The 17078-nt window shown below is 47.2% G+C and overlaps 1 protein-coding gene across 1 annotated transcript in view; it reads left to right on the top strand.

The window, feature by feature from the left end:
• ADAM19 (ADAM metallopeptidase domain 19) overlaps positions 1-16818 on the top strand; it is an 89212-nt gene extending 72394 nt beyond the window's left edge. The window contains exons 14-23 of the mRNA XM_084761905.1: positions 1580-1775; positions 4106-4214; positions 5568-5781; positions 6444-6521; positions 6632-6740; positions 8130-8268; positions 9056-9140; positions 9388-9612; positions 12931-13083; positions 13800-16818. Of these exons, the coding sequence (XP_084618031.1) occupies positions 1580-1775; positions 4106-4214; positions 5568-5781; positions 6444-6521; positions 6632-6740; positions 8130-8268; positions 9056-9140; positions 9388-9612; positions 12931-13083; positions 13800-13853 (1362 nt within the window). The 3' untranslated portion in view covers positions 13854-16818. The remainder of the gene's footprint in view (positions 1-1579; positions 1776-4105; positions 4215-5567; positions 5782-6443; positions 6522-6631; positions 6741-8129; positions 8269-9055; positions 9141-9387; positions 9613-12930; positions 13084-13799) is intronic.
• Positions 16819-17078: the final 260 nt, after the last annotated feature.

Genomic DNA, 17078 nt, shown 5'->3' with positions numbered 1-17078 from the left:
ATAAAAAGTTACCTAAGGTAAATATTTTTATTTCATCAAAATATATTAATATTTTTGGTTATAAAACTGGAGGTTATAGAATATACATATAGTGGCACATATATAGTTACAATTATTCATATCTATTGTATTCATAAAAGTTTGTATATATACATTGTGAGGCATACATGTATGCATACAGTATTATGATATTTTAACTTTCAAATTATTAATCTGAAGCCTAAGCACTAGAGTAGTTTTAGAATGGAGCTGTGGCCTGTCCTAACCTCAGCATGCTGAGTTCACAATGTGTTCACATATTGTTCAAGAGCCTCAATCAAACATGCTTGCTCTTAGCAGCCAGGGAGGGGACTGGAATTATGAGTAAACAAGACCAAAAAGGTTAAGCCGGTCAGCTAGTTCTGTAGTACTGGCTATGTGCACACATGTCCCGAGGCCTCTGCCTCTGCCGCTGGCCCTGCTTACCCTTGCAGGTGGCCTTCAGTCATTCTTCCAGCAAGCTTCTCAGCCCAAGAGTGGCTAGTAAAGGGGCCAGCCGAGGTTTGTCCGGAGAAGAGCTGGTGGGTGGCAAGGTGACCCAGAACCAGGGGGCGGGCGGCTTTGCTCTGAGTCATAGGTGTCCTTGCCTGGCTCAGGAGAACTTGGACACCATCTGTGTTGACCTGGAAGGCCCCAGGGAGGCTGTGCTGGACTGAGCCCTTCCAGTGTCAGGCCAAGGCTTAAGGAGAAGCAGGAAGTGACCTTTCACTCCACCCCAGGACTTCAGGGCTTCAAGCCCTGCCTGTGCGAATTTGGGGAATGTATTAATTATCCGAATCTCAGCTGCCTGTCTGTAGCCTGCCTGTCACTATGTATCCATATTAGAAACACGGATAGAAGCAGCGGTGTCTGTTTCATGGATATTGTGAAGGTCAGATGAGATAGAAGCATTTGAATAACACTCAGGCTCTCGTGAGGATGTGTTACTGAAGAGTTTGGGTGTGGCAAGGCACTTCAGACGCTAAGGCAGGAAGATTGCCACGAGTTCAAGGCCTGTCTGTGTTAAATAATGAGTTTGGAGGCTAGTTCTAAGGACAAAACAAGAATGTTGTGAATTGAAAACTTACACAAATGCCAATTTTCCATATAGGTACGTGTATGTGGGCATGTGTGCACATACCCACATCAGGGCCCTGGCTTGCCACATCCCATGTGACTTCGAATACATTGTGTTTCACTTCTTTAATTATGTGGGACTATGATGCATGCTAAAAAAAATCCTAATGACAGTTAGGTGAGTCTGCATAAAGATAGTTTTAATGGCATGGAGGAAGCTATAAGTTGTTGCAGAAACATTATTTTTCGCCTGCTATGAAAAGAGAGTTGAATTTGTAGCCTTTGTGGATACAACGTTGAAGGTGCCCAGTCACTGTTCACATGGGAAGGCCAATGATGGCCTGAGCTAATGAAGTCATGTGACACATGTGGTAAGTGCTGTGGTGTCAAGGTAATGGAAGACTGTGTTACATGGATCAGGATGCTAACGAGCTCGGGTTGTGGTCAGGGAGGAAGTGACCTCTGTTCTCATTCCTCACCTCAGCTGGTGGCTCCTGGAACCTTGTGTCGGGAGCAGGTGCGGCAGTGTGACCTCCCCGAGTTCTGCACGGGCAAGTCTCCCCACTGCCCCACCAACTTCTATCAGATGGATGGCACCCCCTGCGAGGGGGGCCAGGCCTACTGCTACAATGGCATGTGCCTCACTTACCAGGAGCAGTGCCAGCAGCTGTGGGGACCTGGTAAGGACCCTCCTGGAGAGTATGTTCTCTCTCCCTCCCTGCCCCCCCTCCACCCCCCCACCCCTGAGCCAGTTTCCTCACTAGCGATTTAGCATGGCCTAGGAGCTTGGCTTTGGATTGCCTTCAGATACCAGCTCTCATCGTCTTAGCTCAAGGGAGACATCCAGGGGCGGCCAGGTGACAGCACTGTTCCTAGTTCCTTGAAGGTTTTAGTTCTAACAGTGGGCAGATGGATAACAGTGCCCCACCCCCCACCCCTGCACACACACACACTAATGAAGCAGAAATGGAGACTACAAGAAAATGCAGAAGCCTCTTACGCTACAAAAGATGTTTAACCTCAGTCTATGGAGGGGAAGCAAATTGTAACTACCAGGAAGTGGAGTGTTTTTCATGTATCACATCTCAAAGACAGCAGGCGATATAAGAATAACAACGACCACCATGATGTGTATTGTGGAGGGTGTAAGCCAACAGATGGGACCCCTGTAGGCAGCAGTGTGGAGATAGCAAAAATCCTAATGCACTTCCTGGTTCCATTAATCACATTAGGCTTACATTTTTTTCCACTTACTTTTTCAGTCTGAGAAGTTTCAGTCTGAGAACTTCATGATATGAAGTTTATGAGTATATAAAAATAGGTAATACGGCAAACATTTATTGATAATAAATCATAAGTTTATTTTAAAATAACCTTATATATATATGTATATACATATATATATATTTTTTACCAGAGCAAATGTACACTTTAATAAATGGGTGTGCTTGTTTGTTTTTACATAAAGAATTAAATCTTGGCTAAATAGTTGATTGTGCAGGACAAAGAGCATCGTTAGCAGTGCCAGCATTGCCTGGCATTGTGATTTTATAGTTGTTAATGATGGGAACATCAACCTGCATCGATATGTGGTACAAAAATTACAGGAGTATGTTTAGGGCCTTACCAGGAATTGTTGGAAATTCCATTCTGACCTCAAATTGTGGTTCATTCAGTGATTTTTATTTTTATTTTTTATTTTTTGAGACAAGGTCTCACTATGTATTGGCTGCTGCCTTGAAACTGACTGTGTAGTCCAGGCTGGCCTCCAATGCCCCGAAATCTACCCGCTTTTCCCTCTCTAGTGCTGAGATTAAAGGCAGGTACCACACTCAGCTATAGTTTTGTCGTTGTTGTTTGCTTTAAAGCAACTCAAATAGAAATGGTATAAATCAAACCTTCAAACATAATATGAACATTAATCTGACGTCTGTCTGCTGTAGGGGAAAACAATAAGCTTTTGCTTTCCTTAATTAAGCCATTGCATAAGAGACAATATACGTACAGTAAAACATGACCTTTCATAACATAAAGCAGCCTCACTCCTGGGCGAGGAGTTTCAGTGCCATCCATTTATTCATTGTGCAGTGTGCAGGTGTGTTGAAAACCAGAGCTGCGTTGAAGTCATGTGACGCAACATGGGCGAGCTCTGCCAGGAACACCTTGAATTCATTACACATTCTGTTTTTAATTAATTTTTGGTCATTTCACAGTCAGAAATTCTTTAGTGTTGCCAGGTTTTTTTTTTTTTTGAGTAGCACCCCAATCTCCTCCCCCCCTTTCAAGGTATGGGATTGTGTATGCCACCATCTTGAGAAGCTGGGGATGGCACTACTTAGAAACAGCCTCCAATTGTAGTTGCTTATGGATGTGAAGATGTTTTCAGAGATGTGTATTATACTTTTGCTAGTCATTGCAGCAGCATCCTCTGTAGTATGGGCCAATTAAATGTGTCCCAGTCAAGTCATAAGACTGAATGCCACGCAGCTGAATTCTCTGTACTGAGTCCTAGCAACAAACTAAGTAAAACCACAAAGTGCAGAGCAGAAAGAGAAGAGGCCACACCTCCGTTCTTCATTTCATTCTCTCAAGAAGGTGCCCCAGAATCAAATACAAGGGCTGCAGAAGATAGAGAAGACGATTTTGTTTTTTTCTTGGAAAACACACTGCTCAATATCATTGCTTTTCCATGATATAGGAGAGGGAAAACAGTGTGGGTCTGAAGAAAAATTCTCCAGATACATTTCAGTTCTTTATTGTTTGGGGGCGTGGATTAGTAATCTGTTCCCAGTCCGGAAGCAGGCCAGCCCTTCTTTATTAGCAAGCGTGTTTAGCAGAGATACAAATCTTCCATGAAGTGTTAAAAAAAATTTTTTTTAACATTTCAGTGTTTTCTCTGAGTTAGTCTTGATGGATCTGGAAGTGGCCTGACATTGTCCAAGGCTAGCTCTCTCTCCACTGGGAGCCTCTGGCAGGCTCGGGCACTGATAGGTGTTTCTTGCTCGCCTAGGAGCCCGGCCTGCCGTCGACCTCTGCTTTGAGAAGGTGAATGCAGCTGGAGACACCTATGGAAACTGTGGCAAGGGCTTGAATGGCAAATACAGGAAGTGCAGCCCCAGGTGAGGATCACACCGACCCTACGGGAGGAAGAGTGACCGAGTGTTCCCCGCTCTGTCCTCCTCACTCCCACCTGACTCGGTGTGGATGACCTCCAACTGGCTTTTAAACGAGTCAGCTAAAGCCTGTGTCTGTTCTCCACCTGTTGCTTGCTAATGCGCTGTTCAGTTGGCGCTAAGGCAGTCAAAAAGAGGGGTGGGCCACATTGGTCCCTAGGATGTTGATCAAGGTGACTTTGGGCAGGATAGCCGGGTGTGGGTGTGGTGGCTCATGCTTTTATCTCAACACTGGAGAGGCAGAGGTATGTGTGCAAGTGGATCTCCATGAGTTTGAGGCCAGCCTGGTCTACAAAGCATGTTCCAGGACGTCTAGGACTATTACACAGAGAAACCCTATATTAAAGAGAGAAAGAAGGGAAGAAGGAAAGAAAGAAAAAGAAAGAAAGAACGAAAGAAAGAAGTTAAAGCAGGAGATGTCTGTGTTCTGAGATGATAAAGTTCCAGTATATTGATGCCATGACTCAAGATGGCCCTTTGGGACCATTTTTTTTTTCAGAAAGCTAAAACTATGCCCTCTTGTAAGACCGATCTCGTTTTTGTTCATCTATTCATCTGCTCAACTACCCACCACTATTGCAGTTTACTGCATGCAAGATGCCGCATTGAGTGCTCAGAGCAACGTGCTCGTCGGTGTGATAGTTAATGGCCTGGGGCTTGCCTGGAGAGGCTCTCTAGCTGAGTCCTGTAGCAGTGAGCTGAACGAACAGGGGGAGGAGTCACGTCGGTGTAGAAAACAGAGTGTTTTAGGCAGAAAAGCTGGCCCTCAAAGAGCTGATACATACGGTATGCTACAGTCTGTGGGGAGTAAGGGAGAGAGGGCCATGAGACAGGAGTGTGGACAGAGGGAAGCAGGGTAGATCCTGAGAGGTTTAAATGCATTGCTGGAAGATACCATAGTCAGAGCACCCGTGTCTTGCAGGCCAGGATAGAAAGGGGGTGGTGAGGCTGGAGAGATGGCTCAGTGGTTAAGAGCACCGCCTGCTCTTCCAAAGGTCCTGAGTTCAATTCCCAGTAACCACATGGTGGCTCATAACCATCTGTAATGTGATATGGCGCCCTCTTCTGGCTTGCAGGAGTACATGCAAGCAGAGCACTGTATATATATATTTTATATAAATAATAAATAAATCTTAAAAAAAAAAGAAAGAAAGAAAAAGAAAGGGTAATGAAACTTAGGGAAGATGTGTAGGAGAGATTGTCTTACTCTACCAATGCCTGCCAACTTGGTTAAGCCTGGAGTTCTGGTATGCTCCAGCTCTTCCCCAGCCTTTGATCCTGTCTCCTTTCCTGCCTTAGGGATGCGAAGTGTGGGAAGATCCAGTGTCAGAGCACCCAGGCCCGGCCCCTGGAGTCCAACGCAGTGTCTATTGACACCACCATTACGTTGAATGGGAGGCGGATTCATTGTCGGGGCACCCACGTCTACCGGGGTCCTGAGGAGGAGGAAGGGGAAGGTGACATGCTGGACCCAGGCCTGGTGATGACTGGGACCAAGTGTGGCCACAACCATGTGAGTCCCTCCCCTTGCCTCCCTCGGAACCCTAGATGCAGAGACAGAGATTGACAAGTACAGGCTCTGGAGGAAAAGATGCTTGGCTCCCAAAGTAATAGCAGCCCACCCATAGGCGCCCACCTTATAGACTGTGGATTAGGCAAATAATCGCAGTCATCGCTGCCGTCTGTATTATTAGCTATCACATGAAACAAGCATCCTAAGAGTCAGGGAAACCCAAGGAAAATAATGACATACGTCCCACGTATTTAATTGTGTTAGTAAAATGATAAAAAAACATAGGAAGCCCATGGCACGCTGCCCAGCACAGAGGACGCTCCTGCTGTAACCGTTATTTTTAGCCACAATACTAAAACCCATACATACATATTCATTGCTGGATAGCATATAATTAGCATGATGCTAGACTATAAACATGTCATAATCGTTGAGTGTATAATATTTTAGTAGTGTGTATTATTTCTTCCCTAATCACAAAGATGATAGTAGAATTCAGTTACCCACTGTCCTCACTTTTGAGGCTCTTAATGTTTTTAACTATGATATATAATTTAGAGAGCTAACGGGGGTTCCCATTCATCCTAAGTACAAAGCTCCCCAGTCCTAAGCCTCCCCCATGTCCCTGCTGCCCTACTGATGGCTGATCTTCCTTGTTGCAGATTTGCTTCGAGGGGCAATGCAGGAACACCTCCTTCTTTGAGACCCTAGGCTGTGGGAAGAAGTGCAACGGTCACGGGGTACGTGTGTAGAGGTCTGGGTTCCTGGGTGTGGATGTCAATGGGGGCAATGCCCTGTGGGAGGTCACAGCTCTCCTAAGTGCTGATCCCTCTGTGGCCCCTCACTCTAGGTCTGCAACAACAACCAGAACTGTCATTGCTTCCATGGCTGGGCTCCACCTTTCTGTAACACCCCAGGAGATGGCGGCAGCATTGACAGTGGCCCTTTGCCCCCCAAGAGTAAGTGTTCTGCCTTGTGAGAGATGTAGAGACCGTGGAATAAGTACTTGGTTGGCAGGAGCCTCCAACATGTTGGCACTGCAGTATGGCACTATTGTCTACAAATGTGTTGGGTGGCATGCATAGCTATACTAGAGTACTTGGGGCCTGTGGGCCATAGATTGGTTGTGCCTGTTGCAGAGAAGCCAAGCTAAGTTGGCTTCACTCTCCCAATTCTACAGGGAGGAGTCAAGACAAAGAGGATGAGTGGGAGGAAAGCAGTTGCTCCTATGGGGCCTGGGTTAGTTGCCTGTCTGTTCTTTTACAGAGAGAGAGAGAGAGAGAGAGAGAGAGAGAGAGAGAGAGAGAGAGAGAGAGAGAGAGAGAGAGAGAGAGACAGATTAAGGGAGATTCCAGTTCATTGGATAGTCATAATTAATGGGAGCAGTAACTAGTAACTAGTCCTTTTAGGGACACTTGAAATAAGCACAGTCCTGACATGCATTCTATTGGTTATTCTGCCTCTTGTTAAATAAAAGTTGAGAAGAAATGGGAAAACAGACACATCTTATAGTTCTTAGGGGAAGTCTCAAGGACTCCTGTGGTTTCCAGATTTTTTGTCTTTGAATAATGGCAAAAGCACTTAAGAAAAGTTCAAAGCTAAAAACTAGATGTGGTAGTTCCTGCCTGTAATCCTAGCACTCAGGAGGTTGAGGCAGGAGAATTACTCTTAAGTTTGCTGTACAGTGACTTCCAAGCCAATCTGGGCTACACAGTGAGACCCTGTCTTAAAAGAAAGGCAAGATAGCTGAGCATGGTAGAATTGCCTGTAAGGGGAGGCAGAGGCAGATGGATCTCTGTGAATTTGATGTCACCCTGTCTTTAAAACAAACAAACAAACAAACCAGAAGGAAGAAGCTGAATAGGTAAAAATAGAGCAAGGGGCGCTTCATTGCCACAGGTACACTTTGTATAGTTAAACGTATGGTTTGTGGGACTGTTGAGGTGGCTTTGGGTCCAAACATGAGGTTGAGAGTCAAGGGTAAGAGTCCTGAGGTGTCTGATCCAGTATTTTCTGGTCATCGCTCTGTGTCCAGGCAAACCGTGATGCAGGCTAATTTTATGACAATCCATTAGCTGGGACCTAATGATAAATGACAGAGTCTAAACTGCTTTGGGGGAGAATCTTCGCAACTGAATTAAAAGTGGGGGTTCCTATCAAAGCTAATGTTAGTGCCCAATAATATGTGTGTGTGTGTGTATGTGTGTGTGTGTGTTGCATATAGTTGTGTTTGTTTAAAATAAGTTCTACAAATAAGGTGAGAATCACATATCTGAAGAAGAACCGAAGCTCTGTCATTTCTCCTGCAGCCTGACTTGCCTCTAATTCTCTCACTTGTCTTCCGCCAGGCGTGGGTCCTGTGGTAGCTGGAGTGTTTTCAGCCCTCTTCCTGCTGGCAGTCCTGGTGCTGTTGTGCCACTGCTACAGACAGAGCCACAAGCTGGGCAAGCCCTCCGCCCTCCCTTTCAAGTTGCGTCAACAGTTCAGGTAGGACAGGGCGCTATTGCCGAGAAGGACATGGCAGTCCCTCCCAGATCGTAGAGCCCTTGTGGAAAGGCTGGTGGTGAAGGGTCTAATTCTGGGAAGAGGAAGGCAAGGAATATGCCACTCTCACCCTTCTGTCATGCCCTGTCACCATCATCAAGTAATGGCTGTAAAAGATTTCTGCTAAGCCTATTCATCACTTGCAAGCTCTTCTTGGTAGAAAGTCCTTAGCCCGTTCAAATTGAAGTATGACATAAAATCTATTTACCGTCCTCCACCCCGTTAATTTATACATTATCCTTTAAAGAGCAGGAAGCTGAGGCAACCGAGAAAGGATGACAGGCTAAATCAGTCACAGGGATAAGTAGTCGTTAAGCCAAGAAGACAAATGATTAATCCATTGAGATATTGATGGGGCATATTCTCAAGAGTCCTGTTAAATGTACTTGTGCTGGGAAAGGATTTTTTTTTTCTGCCCTGAGTCGTTCAGGATCCACATCTGGGGGTGAGGGTGGAGTTGCATAAAGACTAGTGACATTTTGTCTCCTTATTAGGGAGTGGAGGGAGCAGAGGGGGGGTCTGCTTTGTGCAAAGCTGGTCCCTTTCTCAGGTTTCTCCACTGGCCCCACTGGTACTTAGTTATGATTTAGGAAATGGTTTTCAGAGGACCACCCCACTTTTTCTGGAGGGAGGTTAGTTAGATTCTTCTGTTGGTCTGGGTCGGAGGAGCTCAGTCCACACACAGCCTTACACATTTCCGTCCTTCCTGTCCCCTCTTCCTTGTTCCCAGTTGTCCCTTCAGGGTGTCTCAGAGTGGTGGAACTGGCCATGCCAACCCAACTTTCAAGTTGCAGACACCACAGGGCAAGCGAAAGGTAAGAGTTTGGCACCACAGACACGACTGACTTCCCTGAATCTCCCGTAGCCTTTCCTAAGTGTACCCGTGGGGTTGGTAATGAAAGCCATTTTATTGGTCTAGGAGACATGTCAGTTGGTTCTGAAGCCTAGGATCTGAAGGCCAGCATGTCTGTCCTGCCTTCAAGTGAGGGCCTGGTCACCTCATGGAGACACACACATAGAGAGGATTCTTCATCTCAGCTCTTCTGTGTCTCCTCCATACAGGTGACTAACACACCTGAAACTCTCCGGAAGCCCTCCCACCCTCCTCCCCGGCCCCCTCCGGACTACTTACGTGTTGAGTCCCCACCTGTGCCATTGCCAGCACATCTGAACAGGACTGCTGGGACCTCCCCAGAAGCTGGGGCTCAAGTAGAAAGAAAGGAGTCGGCCAGGAGGCCTCCCCCAAGCCGGCCCATGCCGCCTGCACCTAACTGCCTACTGTCCCAGGTAAAGGGGTTCTAAGCAGCCCTGGCCTGGGGACACTGGAGGGTAGGGTTATGCACTGGTTAGATTTGACCATTTTTCTTTGTTCTGGTGAATCTAATGGGCTTTCAGAGGTTTAGTAATAAGAATAAGAACTATCTTCTCAGTTGGGTGGTGGTGGCACACACCTTTAATTGCAGCACTCAGCAGGCAGAGGCAGGGATACCTCTGAGTTCGAGGCCAGCCTGGTCTACAGAGCTAGTTCCAGGACAGCTAAGGCTATACAAAGAAACCCTGTCTTTTAAAAAAAAATCACAATAATAATAATAGTGATAATGATGATGATGATACTAATATCTTCCCTATAAATAAATTATAATTAAAAAATCTTCCCTCCACAATCCCTAAGCCATATGATGCCTTTTTCCTATTTGATTTCTACCCACCTTGTACCCCAAATTAACTTCTCTAGTTCCCCAAGTTCATGTCCTTTTCAAGTCATTGCAGATGCTGTTTTTCCTCATACATGTACACATCCTTTTGCTTGGCCAGCTCCTGTTCCCCCTCCGTTGTGATCTTAAGTCACTCTCCTCTCAAGGGGCTTCTCTCACCTAGGAAGACTGACCTTAGTGCCCTGTATCTCTCTCCCTGTGCTCATCCCTACAAAGTATACTCACCGCTTAGCTCCCACTCAGTGACAGGTGAAGGGGGCACCTCAATGCCTTGCTTACCTGAGGGGGGTCTCTGGGAGGTGACAGATCTAGAGTGTCCCCTTCTCTGTAGCTGGTACCTACAACTTGGAGCTATAGCCCAGTGGCTTGTTTGCTTAACATGCTTACTCTGGTACAAGTTCCCTGGTGAGGACATGGGTGTTTCTTGGACAGTGGCCCAGCACAGTAGCCTCTAGAACTGTGTTTGCTTTCTTTTGGTGTGGTCCAAAGGGATCCCCGGGATATGGGTTTCTCTGATCTCAACTACCACAGGGTCAGCTTCAGGTTTAGGGTGGTCTCATCTAGGGCACGAGACAGCGAGGGTTTTGGCAGGGCTGAGGGCATCAGGCTGGTTTCTGTGCAGTAAAACTGATGCTCACAAATTCCTGGGGGGCGGGGGCAAGGTGTGACGTACAAATCCATGCAGGGAATAGATCAACGGCTTCTGAAACTTTACGGTGCACACTGGACATGCCCAGACTCATTCCTTCCCATTCGCTGTAAACACTACTCCATGGCATTGAGCTACGCAAGCCCCGAAATGAAATGTGCCTGCTCTCACTATCTCTGTAAACTGCGACCTCAAACTGAGCATGCTCAGGGATGTACACCTCATAAATCTGTGTGGTCTTCCTGGAGAAAGTTGGCCTTGCTGCCTTTGGAGGCATTAGGTTTAGCGGCTCCTCCTCAGGGTCCCCTTGCTTGCGGGCAGGCTATAAATCCTCCTCCTCGTCTTGGCTCTGCTGATTCACTCAGCAAGAATTAGGTAACGGTATCAGACCGGCTTCTTTGGGGAGGCCCAGTGCTAGAAGGCCCAGGGCAGACATTCTGATGAGGCTCCTAACACAGATAACACCTGCCAAGGGCTCACTTTGCAGTTTCTCCCTGGAAGGCCTGAGTTCTCTGGTGCAGTCCGGGTTCCATCCTGTACCGTCCACCCTCCAAAATCAGCATCCCTCCTGAAAAGGGTAGCGCTGAATGGGGTGCAGCTTTTTGGTCTCGGGCATTTTTTGATTTCTCTTTCCTGAGCTTCAGTTTAGAAGTCATTCTTGTTGGGAAAACCAACTCTGCAATGCATCTGCCTACTGCACACTCACCCTGTGCCCATCATGGAGTTCATTAGTGGCCCTCTTAGGCAGGTCAAGGAACTGGCTTCTCTCAAGTCTCACCAGCTTGGGAGCAAGCCATGACTGACCCTTAAAATGTTGTTTTGCAGTCACAAAATAAGCACACATTTAAAGAAATTGAGTAGTGGGGCTGGAAGGTTTGCTCAGTGGCTAAGAGCACTTGCTGCTCTCGGAGAGGACCTGGCTTCGCTTCCGAGTGCCCACATGAACACGTTCTAAGGAATATTCTGGACTCTGTGGGAACCTGATCATACAGCACATAAACTCACACACACACACATAATTAAAAATAATACAAATAGCCAGGTGTGGTGGTATATGCCTTCAATCCCAGCATTCCGGAATCCAAGGCAGGTGGGTTGCTGTGAGTTCAAGGCCAACCTGATCTATGTGGAGAGTTACAGGTAGAAAGACCCTGACTCAAAACAAGAACTCTTTGTATTTTAAAAAAAAAATTCAAGTAGTATTAGGAAGCTCTATCTCTCCTGAGAAAATTGGTTAGCTCATTTATTTCTGTTCTTGAGCTGCCCAAAAGCCTGTCATGTCTCCATGAACCAGACAGAGAAGACACTCCATTTTTATTCTAGTCAGAGATGGCTAAAGAGAGAAAATAAAAGCCTGATAAATTATTTATGTTGGGAGGGATAAAGGATATGAAAAGAAATAAGCAAATTAAAGTAAAATGGCATGCGCGTATACACACACACACACACACACACACACACACACACACACTCACACATACACACTCACACACACTAGTCATTATTTTTTTTCTGTTTTCCTGGCCCATCCCTATCCACTTAGACTCCCTCCCAGGGTAACCTTCTGTGTCGGTTTGCTCTGGCTCCTTCCTGCCTGTTTCTTCTCATTTATTTCTGTCAGCCTCAGGCAGGGCTGCCGTGGGCTGTTTCGTAAATGCTCTCCTCTCTTGAGTCCATTTCAGCTTCTCTTGCAGCTGACTGACCTCATTAGCCCGCAGCCACCTGCTCTGCTCTTTGTACGTGCTGTAGCCCATGTCGCTGTATAATTTCACATTTTTCTCTCACCGTGGACATTTTGGAAGTTTCTAGGTTCTCTGACATTATGAATAATGTCCTTGCAAATCATCCTTGTGTGCCTATGCAAACAGTCTCTAACATGGTTAATAGGAAGTGGGATTTTCGCATCAGAAAATGCCTCCCTCTTTTTTTTTTTCCAATTTTGAGACAAGGTTTTGAATTTACAGAAATTCACCTGCTTCTACCTCCTGAGTGCTGAAATTAAAGGTGTGTGCTGTCATGCCATGTTCTTATCTTTAATTTTAGTAGACATAGCCAACTTGTTTTTCAAAAAGATCTTGTTTTTTTCCTTAACATGTAAATACATTATATATCCACAAATGAGCTAGTCCTTTAAAGATGGGACCATACAGTGTGTACGTTACTTTGGTTTTGACCCATAAGATGTTAGGCATATTTTCTTTTGAAAGGACCCTCTCAAGTCAGACTTCTTGTTTTCCCCAGGATTTCTCCAGGCCTCGGCCACCGCAGAAGGCACTCCCAGCAAACCCTGTGCCGGGCCACAGGACTGTTCCCAGGCCAGGAGGTACCTCCCTGCTGCAGCCACCTACTGCCGGTCCTCAGCCTCCACGGCCTCCAGCAGTATCTGTTCCAAAGGTGAGTCCACAGAAGGACCCAGAAGGACTGAGAGGAAGTGTGTGGCTAAGAAAGCAGTTTGTGCTCTCATGGTCTGAGCTGAGCTGCTATAACAGAAGCAGGAACAAACACTTAGCCTTGCTCGGAGGTCCACTTGGCTGTACTTACAGGGGCAAAAGGCTATTTGGCTTTATTTGAGGACGAAGGTGTCGCGCAAAACTACCTTCCAACTACCTTGGCACCTGAACAGCTAGGCCACCTTGCGTGAGTCCTTGTCTTAATAAGGCTTAAGATGGGCCAGCAAGGGTGTAAGAAGCAGCAGAGATCACTCTGTGACGTCACTGTGAAGGTCAAAGCCCTTAGTTTACATAAGCCTGCCAGCATTTGTTCCTTTCCTTACTACTTCTCTCTAGCAGCCATGTTCCCAGCTTGGCCTGTGGAGAAGGAGTGAGGCAGGAAAGCTGCCTGCCAGCCCCATATTCCCATGAACCACTGGGAGACTGTTGTCCTCAATCTTGACAAAATAGAAAAGGGGGTGACTTTCCAGCTTTGGGGTTGGGCTCACCACTTTGCTTTCACTGCGAGGGTTGATGGCCTCTGTGGAGAGCAGCCACAGGGACAGACTTCTGAAGGTCATGTTTATGTTCTTGAATGTCAAGAGCAAGAGGACAGTTGCCCACAGTCCCTCTGGCCAGCGCTGAGATCACATCTTTCCCCTCCCTTCTCTTTCTTCCCAGCTTCCTGAGTACAGATCCCAAAGGACTGGAGGGGTAACCAGCTCCAAGATCTAGAACTGTGTCCACAAGTTTCTTGTTTCACTTGAAGACTCCGGATGCCATGGAAGGCCCAAAGGGAAGAAGCCTGCTTGGCTACCTTCAAGCTTCTGTAGCCTTCTGGAACCCCCTCATCCCCAGCATCTCCTTTCTTGCCCTAGTACCTCCTGCTTCCTCCGAGGCCCAGTTGGACATCTATCTGGTGGCTGCCAAGTGTTGTCCTGTGCAATAGACAACCCGGGTAGGAAAAGGAAACGTGCGGAGGAGGGTGGGGAGAGTCTTCCTCAGCCCACTAGCCAAGAGCTACCAACGATGGTCAGGGAAGTCTCGAGCTGGGGGTCCCCCTTCTGTGCCAAGCTTGGAAAAGGCATCCTCCTGGGTCCCATGCTGCCGGGGTACACGCGAGAGCTTCTGTGGATTGGTCTCTCTCTGGGATCCCAGGCTGCACAGAGGCGGGGTCTTACCCATCTCTTAGCTTTCAGGGACTGAGGAATCCACTGCTTCATTCCTGCCCCAGGGCTTGGTCAAGGTGCCTGTTCCTGGCTATGTGGCTGCATGTGACAAGCCATGCTCCCTTCCCCTGCCGTTCTTCACATTCCCATATTTACACGGGTCACGCTCTGACTCAGACAGGTACTATTTGTAGGCAGTGTAGACAGCAGGGGGGGAGTGGTCAGCCTGTGTCCCCTCTGAGCCGTGATGCCAAAGGTTGCTAGGACTTTTAGAATCCCCACTGTCCCATGTGTTGTCACCTTCTCCTCCTCTCCCAGCCTCCCTGTCCTATGGTGCTTTGGTGGTGAACTACAGCAGTCCTGACTTGCTGGGGACTATATGCTTGTGACCTACAAATCAGGATCCTGCGTCATGGGGTAGCCACTGGACTTCCTGCACTGGATCTCAAGAGCGTTGTTGAGCTGAGTGGGCTGTGTGTGTGTGTGTGTGTGTGTGTGAGAGAGAGAGAGAGAGAGAGAGAGAGAGAGAGAGAGAGAGAGAGAGAGAGAGAAGAGAAAGAGAGAGAGACAGACAGATCGCTCCGCATGTAATTGTGTTTTATGGCTTCAAGCAGGATAAGGGGCCTCCTCCTAATATCTGACCTATATCTAAATAAGATTCTCCAGGAAACCCACAGGTATACTGAAGGGGCAGACATGTTTAGAACCCCAGCTATTAGGAAAGTATACACAGGGGCAGTAGTCCCCCATGTCAGCTCTGAGATGGGACTGTTGACAGAACAGACCACCCACCTGTTTGGAAGCTGTCAATAGCTATGGTGAATGAGATCTGGGCAGGGGTCTCCAACTCTTTTCAACCAGGGTATTAATGTGCACTTGCATTGGTTTTCTCCTGGTTACAGCCCATATGTGATCCTCAAGGAAAGAGCTCTGCAGAGGTGGGGATGGGACTTGGGTGAACCCCATTGTGCTTGGTGCTCTGGGCTTAGAACAGCTCTTACATGTTTGCTGGGCCTGGCCTCCAAGAGAGGCCATCTTCCACCCCCCCAAAAAAGGTGCTGATAGCACTCCAGACGGTCCTCTAGGGGCCTCCCTGCCACCCACAGCAAGCAGTTGTTAGCTCTTGGAATCCTCTAGAGGAAGAGGTGAGCTTTTCACTGCCCACTCACCCCCTCAAGGCCTCCTCATAGCTCTTCACAGAGTAAGCTCTTGGGAGTATGGCCAAGCAGGAGATATTGAGTGCATGGATGAGGGTAGAAAGATCTCAGGAAAACACCTTCTCCTCTTTGGGGTGACTATGCTGTTCACACTCTGATGATCCCTGAGCCATGATCCAAAAGGTCCCTCGGACCTAGTTCCATCTCCTACCATCAACTTTCCATATCCATGCTTCAGCAAATGCCCAGCGACTACAGGTTGGGTCCTAAAGCCAGTGACCACCCTGATGACTCTCACCACAGAGTTAGAACACACTTTCCTTAAACCCAACCCCATACCTCCTGGATGTTCTTGTGGGTGGTGCAGCCTTTGTCCCTCTGCTCAGGAGGCAGGTGGCTCTTGAGTTGACAGCGCCACAGAAACAGTAACAACATAAGCCTTCTGAAATGGAAGTCTTCTGTCCCTTGAACCATTACCAGAAAAAGACCCATTTCCTTGCTCTTTGGTAATCACTTCCTTCTTTTCTTTTTCATTGCTTTGATAGCACCTCCATCTTACAGTTACACTGTGAACTGGAAGATGGTGGAATTTAAAAAAAAAACTTGGTAGGGATGTTGGCAGCTACTCTACTCACAGCTCCATTCCTCACCCTTGTTTCCAAGGGGCCAGGGAGGCTGCCATAGGTAGGCGCCCCTCCCCCTCTTCACTGTGAAGTGTCCCGTACAGATATATCTAGTCTTCAAGGACAGAGTTCCCCCCCCCCCAAAGGATTGTCACTTAGGAGGGCAAAGAGAATATTAACCACAGGGAAAGGAGGGGGTGTTGTAACAGAACATTTAGGTCAACCTACACCAACTCTTCAATGGAGGCATCCATGACTGAAAAAGCCTTTTCTTGGGCATAAACAAGACTAGAAATAACTGTCCAAGGCATGTCTGTGCCGGACCATTGTAGAGATGTTAGCGGACACTGGGGTGGGTCAAAGCCAAGGCTCTAGTGGGCTGAGGGAAGTTCAGTTTGCAGCTGGGTTTGGTAGCACACACCCTTAGTCCCAACAGAGGCAGGTGGATCTCTGAGTAAGAAGCCAGCCTGGTCTAAAAAAGGGAGTTCTAGGACAGCCAGGATAACACAGAGAAACCCTGTCTACAAAAACAAAAAACAAAACAAAACAAAACAAAAAACCAAAAGAGCTGGATGTGGTAGTGCACGCCTTTATCCCAGCATTCAGGAGGCAGAGGCAGGTGGATTGCTGTGAATTCGAGGCCAGCGTGGTCTCCAAAGTGAGTCCAGGACAGCCAAGGGTACACAGAGAGACCCTGTCTTGAAGAAAAAAAAAAAACCAAAAAACAAAACAAAACAAAACAAAAAAAACACCCAAAAACAAATAAAAATTAAGACAGGATCTTGTATATCCCAGGTTCGCCTTCAATTCAGTAAAAAGTCAAGGATGACCTTTGAACTCCTGACTGCTTCTTCCCGAGTGCTAAGACTGCAGGTGTGTGCCACCTGTGGTCCTGGGTTCAAAACCAGATGTTCACGCTTAAATAGGCTATCACTCTACCAACTGAGCTACATTGGCAACCCAGGCTGTAAATGAGCTGCCTGCACACTTTAGAACCCCAAAGCCATTTTC

Source organism: Acomys minous, assembly GCF_964271855.1.
Source record: "Acomys minous genome assembly, chromosome: 16".
Classification (NCBI taxonomy): domain Eukaryota; kingdom Metazoa; phylum Chordata; class Mammalia; order Rodentia; family Muridae; genus Acomys; species Acomys minous.
The sequence above is the reverse complement of the archived record's forward strand: the minus strand, read 5'-3'. Positions and strand labels throughout refer to the sequence as shown.